The 8,395-nt window shown below is 35.4% G+C and overlaps 1 protein-coding gene across 2 annotated transcripts; it reads right to left on the reverse strand.

Annotated features, from left to right (window-relative positions):
* Nucleotides 1-238: 238 nt before the first annotated feature.
* Nucleotides 239-5,950, reverse strand: LOC106165157 (AP-1 complex-associated regulatory protein). 2 transcript variants are annotated; one of them, XM_087006773.1, is made up of 9 exons: nt 5,783-5,950; nt 5,176-5,224; nt 4,855-4,875; nt 4,557-4,582; nt 3,667-3,763; nt 3,142-3,314; nt 2,675-2,754; nt 2,136-2,231; nt 239-1,646 (listed from the first exon to the last, which is right to left on the reverse strand). In XM_087006773.1, exons 1-9 carry the CDS (start codon nt 5,821-5,823, stop codon nt 1,447-1,449), a joined length of 783 nt encoding a protein of 260 aa, XP_086862899.1. In that variant the 5' UTR covers nt 5,824-5,950; the 3' UTR covers nt 239-1,446. The 2 variants fall into 2 exon arrangements, with proteins under 2 accessions (XP_086862899.1, XP_086862900.1); XM_087006774.1 differs by lacking the exon at nt 2,136-2,231.
* Nucleotides 5,951-8,395: the final 2,445 nt, after the last annotated feature.

The following is an 8,395-nucleotide window of genomic DNA, read 5'->3' on the forward strand; positions in this document are numbered from 1 at the left end:
AGTAAATTCTCCAAGCTTTCCCCCTAGTGTTAAAATGAATAGCTAGACGTTAATGTGATTAATTAATAAAAATATTAAAATCTCTAGCTTCATTTCATTTGGTAAAATGTACTACAGTGAAAATTAAGGCTGCATCTTTGGTGGATTGTGCACTTGTATAAACAATGGCAGTTGGCATTTGCAAAGCTACATGATGAACCTCATTAACAGAACATAAAAGACTGATAAAGAAAGCAAGTATTAGTACAAACTAATAAGTTTTAATTCATGAACTCCCATTCCCAGTAATGTACATACCATTTGATTGATTTCCCAAATCCCTACAAAGATACTAAATAAAAATTGCACTTTTGACTAATGATTACAATAGGCAAACAACAGAATAAAAACTGTGTTGGATAATCTTTGGCAAGTAATATTCTCCAGGCATCAATCTGTTACAACAGCCATACACTTTTACAGGAAGCCCTTGAGGGAAATGCAGTAATATGGTTTTTCTTTTTTTCTGTTCATTTTGGCAGTTGCAGAGCATCGGCATGTCCCAAACCAAATCACAATGTCCATTATACAGTACACAACAAACATTTCTATGCCACTCAGCTGTTCTGGCCACAATAAAAAAAAAACTTAAAATAAATCATATTAACACTATCAAATTAGTGCATAGTTATTTCTTATCAGGGATTAGTGTAGCTTTAGTTTTTTTTCTAAATGGAAAAAGAGGAAAAGATCCGTTTTGCATTCTGTCACTGAAAATTTCTTATTCTTTGAAAATCCTAGTTATATGGACTTCTTGCAACTACTACTTTGCAACCTTGGGCTTCGGTGTTTACAACTGTATCTAGATCTATTCCTTACAATGAAGGCCTAGCCCAAAACTGAGGAAAAAAAACTAATTCAACTTGTCAAGAAAATCAGTTGGAAGTGTATTATTTGGAATATATTTTTTAATTAATTGAATTTAAAAATAAAAGGGCATTTCAGATATTGCACCATTAAAATATCTGACAAACAAGTAACAAGTTCATATGACTTAACAATCAGTGATGAGCTTTGCTCACAATGTCAAAAAGAATTACTACCACTTACAAACTAACTATAACTTAAAAAGTTAAATATTAACATGAATATCAATGGTCTTATTTAAAGAAATCTTCTAATCAAATGACAGTCTGGAATTGCAATGAGTAAGTTCTTCTTTGAAATCCCTCTTTTTACAGTATCTTAACTACAGTGATATAATCTAACGTTCATCATTGAGCAAATTCTGTCTACTAATATACCATTACTCTTGGTGTAGCCCAGTATATACTCTTGATCCCTTCACCATTATCACAAAAAGTACAAACCATGAATCTCCCTGAATATATAGACAAATACATATGAAATAAATCCAAGTGCTGGGATGATAAAATTGCAGACAGAAAGACAAAAATCGCAGGGTTATCATCTGTCCACAAGACTAGTCCTTGAATCTTCATTAATAAGCAGTTCATTTTCCAGTTCTTCTGCACTGACAAAGTCATTCTCCCATTCCAGTTCTGCGGACTCTGGGCTAGTCTTCTCTGAGTCCTGGGCTCCGGTCATCCTGGTCAGTTCTTCCTCAGTCATCGACCTCTTGGGCTTGTTAACTACAGACTGCATGCCTGGGAACAGTAACACACAATATTTTTTATATAACAGACATATAACATGTTAATATAACAGAGAAACGACCTGTTAATATTACATATAACAGACTGCTTGTCTGGGAACAGTTACATATAGCATGTTAACTTAAGGTCATCTTCTTTACTTTTCCACAGCGTTACTCCCCCTAACAAAATCATATTACCTGCATCGATACATCCCCATACTTATACTCCCCCTGCACCGTTACTCCCCCCCATCACTTTTTGAATGATTGTTAAGACACTTCTTAAAACTCACCAGAAGATTTAATGTCAGGCTGTGGCAGCATAGTTTAGCATTATCAAAACTTTGTATCCCTAAAGCACTTATTACATAAGACACACACCTAGTTGAGGTTATAGAATATTAGTATGTAGATATTCAAGTACAGGCACAGGATTTGGAACTTCATAACAGTGCTTCATTTCTGTGAATGCATGCCATGTCCCTGTTGGAACCTTTACCTGCTTCATGTTCCCATTCCAGATCTATTGAGGAGCCTTCAGTGTGAGATCTATCTTTAGTCTGTGTGCTACTGGAAGTGCTAGGACTATCTGTTACTATGAAAGGGGACATGCTGTTAGTTGAGTACTTTATATAAGCTATATAATGCAAACAGAATCATGCTGCACAATACTGGTAGTACTCCATTGCATTATATTTTAATATAACTTAAAAGTTCTGTTATTCAGTTAACTGTCATGTAAGTAAAACCTAGATTTAAATCATTGTATAAGAAATATATTTAAAAGAAAATATTGTATTTAGTTTGTTACAAGGTTGCTGCTCTCTCTTAATCTTGAAATAATGCCAAAAAGTATCATTTCAAAGAATTGAGAAAATCCTCCAAAGACCAAGTAGTTTGAATGAATCTAAACAATATTTCTTAATAGAGGAATGTGAGCCAAATAACAGCCAATAATGCATGCGTATTAATAAAGACTTAGTATTTAGGTTGATCTCATATAATCTGCTTTGAGCACACACAAGTCAGCAACCTTACCTGAGTTTTGTGCCCTAGTCTTCAGTGATCTTGCTCTCACACTAGCCAAAAACATCTCAAAGTCATCTTCTCCACCAGCTCTGTATAAATAATATTAAACAATGTATAATACTTCTTTATTTAATCTTATTTCCTACAGCCATAAAGATGATCTTTTTTGTATGTAGTATAAAATCTTTTTTTTTTCTGGATATTGGCAACTTGTCAGGTTTGTTCCCATTAGGGAATGGAACCCACAACCTCTGGGCATAAGTCTAACACTACACCAATATGGTTCTTTGTTTATAAGATAAATAGATTTCCATCAGAAATGACTTCAACATGTAAAAGTAACATCTGTTGATTTTCCACAATTTTAAAGAAGTGAACAATTTACAATTTTTTTATCATCCTGAAATTATAATATTGATAAATGATAACTAATCCAATAATTAATGGCACTCTGGAGAGAGTCAGCTTATACTCACACATCCCATTCATTCTCATCTTCCCCAAGCCAAGACTTGCTGCCATTTTGGGATTTGGTTGCCTTGGCTTCTTGCATCTTTTGTTTCTGTAACTTGGAAGCCCTCGCGGCTTCTCGCTTGGCAGCTGCATAAGCCTCTTCCTCAAGACGCAACTCCTCTTCCTGTTTTGCTAGCTGATGAGGGTAATGAAAATTAGGTTAAATTTCATGTCAGCAGAGAAAATTTTGTAGTTACAGCAAGTGACAAAAAATCATACGTAGAAACAGGCTTACTGAATGGTTTCATTGACAACAGGACACATGGCAGTTTGAAGTTTTTTTTAGATTTTTCCTTTTTAGCATAACTGTGGGATGTGGCATTTGACTTTTTATACCTGTCTGTTAGGCATGACTCATAAATATCAATCTGTACTAAAATTCACAACCAAGCATACATCAGCTTGACAAAAAAAAAAAATAATAATAGCAAAACATTTATGGCTTTGATATAGCAAATATGAATACATAGAACAAATCAATTGAGTACCTGAGCATCTATTTCTGCATCTATCTTTTTCTGTTCATGCACTAATTGCTCATATAAACCACTTTTCAGTACTTCTCGTTCATGGTCAGAAATAGTTCTACAACAAACAAAATCAGACAAAATAAAGAATACATAAACATAAAACAAACTAACAACACTGAAAATAAAATAAGCAAGATAGTGGTGAACTGGACAGTACTGACATTTGGGTGATGTAAAATATACATAACACATTATCATGCAGTGATCACATCTAGCAGGATTGTGGCTTATGACATACTGCGACATATTAACATACTGTGACATACCAAACCTGCATATTCTGAAACTGTGAATGGAGCATCAATTTGAAGGCGCCCTCTGTAGGCAGGGAGAAGAAACAGTAATTCATGAGTTTTCTTCTGTCAAAGTGTAACCAGTGTAACACTTGTGCAATGGCGGTCAGAAGTTTGACAATGTACTTATTATGAGTAGTACCTTGCAATTCTAGCTGAAACCAATGCCATTGTATAATTTTGAAAAAGCAAAACAAAAGCAGAATTTGGAACTTGCCATTTGTCAAAAATCAAATCTATGAAAGGATATAAATATTTGCCTCATCTTTTATTGATTCTCCCTGTTTGGAATTTTTCATTATGCCATTTACAGATTTGACCAGTAATTCTTGAACGTACAAAGTTCTGCTGCTGGATATTATTTCTTCTATGTAGCTGTTTACAGATGTGAGGAACTTCATCACATCATTTTGTTAGAAATAAAGGCTAGATAATGCAATCTAAACACATGGAATACATAATGTTAATTGAAGACAAAAGAGTTAGTGACATAAGTGAAGACATACTTATGTGCCTTTCTAATACATGTAAAAACTTTAATTGACACTGCATTACCTGTTTATTTCAGTTGCACTTGCTTCCTGAAATGACAACAGAACTGAGTGTAACAAACATACAAATGAGTTTGAGAAAATTTATCTTAAAAAATGCACTTCACTTTTCATTTGTGTTGAAATCCTTCCATCATAATACATCTATGATCTATACATTGTATCTTTATAAGAAAAAAATATATACATATCTTGTATGCATTGTATCTGTATAAGTACTAGTAAAAGGGCACATAGGAAAGGCTTTTGCAGTAGTTATTTGCTTTATAAATATAATGAAAATTAAACCAAAAAATACTTACTTCGTCCATCAAATTCTGAAACTAAAAAAATAAAAACAAACTGTTTTACTGTTATGTTCAGTTATGGCTAACCAAGGAAATTGTGAAAGTGGTTATTTGCTAACAGTCAAATAAAATTATAACTCATTTCACTAACATACTTCTCTGTAGTTTTCACAACTAAAACCCTTCAAAAAGCAATCCTGCATCTGTTCAAATATCACAACCACTGCTATGCAATAAAGGAATAAGACGTGACTGCTTATTATATAAATTTAACCCAGCCAAGTAAAATAATTTCTTTAGACTCTTAAACAACTAGGCCAGAAGAATCCTGCTTACCTCAATACCCATTTCAGTATCAACAGTGTATCTTGATCGAAAGAAGTTCCTTGAATATTAAAGATTAACAAAAATAACCAACATGTAAAATGTAAGTCTGTCTGTTTTTTGGCATTTAGCTTAAAATGATATAACTTTAGTTTAGCAATTAAAATATAAACACTACGGATGACCAGCTACAGACACACAGGGACCATTCCCACAGATATTTGGATCAATCTATCTCCCTGGGGAGTCTTACTAAATTGCTATCGACTTAACTGGCTTATATGTCTGTCACGCCTAGTAAAGCTGTTAGGGGGTAATTAATTATCTTTACCCCCTAGCTGATTTGGTAGGCGTGACAGACATTTAAGCCCTTTAGTTGATAGCAATTTAGTGAGACTCCCCAGGGAGTTAGACCAATCCAGATGGATCAATCTAGGCATGGGAACCCAGTCATAGAAAAAATTGCATCTTTTCAGTGAATGGCGGGACTACATACATGTGCTACATAGGTTCAGCATCACATTCATTATCACATGACTATGCTAGTGTAGTGATCCAACCCACAAAATATGCAATGGCTATGTACAAATTCATACCTGGATAAAGCGTTTGAACTTACTTTCTGTTTCGTCCTAGGCAGCCAGAGCAACAATTTCCCATTTCAAATTTCGGTGCTCTTAATTCATGTTATTTTTGTGGAATTATGATAGAAATGCATTGCCACTGAAGACGGAAGTTTTATGGATGCGGGCTCTCTTCCTCCAAATGCTAAAGATCCTGTTGCAAGAAAAGACAAGGCCAACTAGTGACGTCAGACTAGTAGCGGAGATTTCACCTGACCTTATCGAATTAATAGGTGAAATTCAAATTATATTTAACGAGCATAACATCCAAATCGTTACAGTTAATCGGTCTTTTTTTTGCGAGGGGTGGGGCAACCCCACAGTGCAGGGGCAGATCCAGGATTATTTGAAGGAGGAAGGAGGTTCGGGGCCAGCTCAAGGGCCCCGAAAATTTTTTGGTGTTTTAGAGAGCAAACAGTGCCCTTTGGTACCTTTTAGAACTAAAGTTTAGTCAAATTTCTCATTTCAAAAGGGGAATATTGGTGTGATTTATTTTTCAGAAACCGAAGGGGGTCAATATGGGCGATTTTGGAAGATAAAAACGACAACATTATTATAAAAAAACTTCCTACACTTATCTAAGGGGTGGATGCAGGATTATTTGAATGGAAGGGGGGGCACGGATGCGAAGCCGTGTGATTTTTTTTTTCAGAAATCGAAGGGGGGGGTCAGGATCCCTCTGACCCCCCCCCCCAACCCCCCACCCCCCTACCCCCAAATCCGCCACTGAATTACCCAATGGAATTCTTTTCATTCAGTGGTGCAAAAAATTCGATCCCCTCAAGATTTGGATCGGTCCCGCTCGTTTGCCAAATCATTATTTTTGTCTGACTCACTTTTTCACAGGATGACTATCGACTATGAATATCCACACATCAAGTAACGCTTTTAATTTTGGTCAGTATTCATTCATTGGAATTTTTGTCGAGAATGTTTAGGTCTAATGTTTTCTCCGTTTCTGCGAATTGAAGAGCTACAATGAATGGGCCTAAAATATATTTCTATGTTGGAAAATCGCACTTATCATTTTTCCCTTTCCCATGAAAAAAATTTACGCCCGTCTCGTAAACTCATTGTGTTGCTTTTCTTTGTATATGTTTTCCCTGTGGACCAAGCTAATTTTTCTAAGCAGGATTTGCAATGGTTTCATAATTTCTCCCGGGAAAACAACTAATTGAATTGTTAAAGCATATTACCTTAACTTACTTCGCATTCGAACATCGATTTGCTGAACACGTTTAAGCACGAATGATTTTCAATTTTCCCTGAAGAACAAAAGGGCTTATAATATGTAGCGATACGGGCCTATTGAATATAATTGGGTCAATCAAAATTACCAGCTCTGAAAAATCCAGTTCTGTTGGTCTCATTGTTGGAAGAAAAATGTCTCGTTAGTTTTTTAATACGTAGCTGGCGTATTTTTTCGAATGAGGCTAATCTTTTTAATCAATCGAAAAAGATTTCTATGATAAATTAAGGACCATCAAATGAATATTATACCCCATGTGCTGATTTTTTTTCATAAAAAATGTCATAAGGCGTAAAGAAAAAGAAGATAACGCATAGCTACGGTAGGTTTCTTCAGCACTGAACTGGAAAATATTGGAGGTTAACTATTTCAACATTAGTTGATGATTGAAGCATATATTCTTATAACATAAGTTACATAACACAGCTGATGAAATTCCTCTCTGATCTGGAAAATTGTTTTGAATAAATGGAAAATTACAAAGGAACATAAGCGGTTGAACTTGAATATATGAGTATCAATTATTGATGCGGTATTATATTATTAACCATCCATTTAAAACCAAATGAAACATATTATACATCTCAAATGATGATGGATTTTAGATTAGTAGACTCCCTATACTATAGTGAGGTTGATATGCCTAATTACTACTAAATAACACATAATATAATGTATTTAATTACACAAGTATAGCCCACACTTTATATAGACGTTCTTTTCTACACCAGTGGCGGGTTTGTTGGGAGGTCCCAATCCCCCCCCCCCCCCCCCTTTTCGATTTCTAAAAAAATCACGCCAATGGTCCCCTCTTGAGACTAGAATTTGGACTAGCCGGATCATAGTTCTAAACCGTACCAAATGGCACCTTTCTCCTTCAAAATACCAAAAAATTTCGGGCCCCGAACCCCACGCCATGAAAACAGTAATTTCAATATTGAAAGAAACGTTTAGTCAAGTGCGTGTGTGTGTGTGTGTGTGTTTGCGTGCGTGCGCCTGGGGGAAGAGGTAGGAGTTGCAAGTTGGATCAAAACTGGCATTGTTAAAATTTCGACTTCCATCCCGAATATCGAATGATCAAACTGCGTTTAAGTTTGGTTTTATAGGGATAGTCGTTATTAAATGCTGTTGAATAGACAGGCAATGGTAAGAAAAGCGAATGGGTATGGGCTGTAATCGAGAGTTTGGAAACTTGTGTTACAGGTACAGATGACAGCTAGGTTTTGATAGTTTTTAAGCTATGTTAAAACCGGCTGGGTCCCACCAATGAGACAGCATAGGCAACATTATAATACGTAACCCGACTACATGGCCGCGTAGCTCATCAACTTCCAGACCTAGCGAAGTGTGCGTTTGTAAA

Source organism: Lingula anatina, chromosome 2 (assembly GCF_051362555.1).
Source record: "Lingula anatina isolate TDL-2025a chromosome 2, LinAna3.0, whole genome shotgun sequence".
Classification (NCBI taxonomy): Eukaryota; Metazoa; Brachiopoda; class Lingulata; order Lingulida; family Lingulidae; genus Lingula; species Lingula anatina.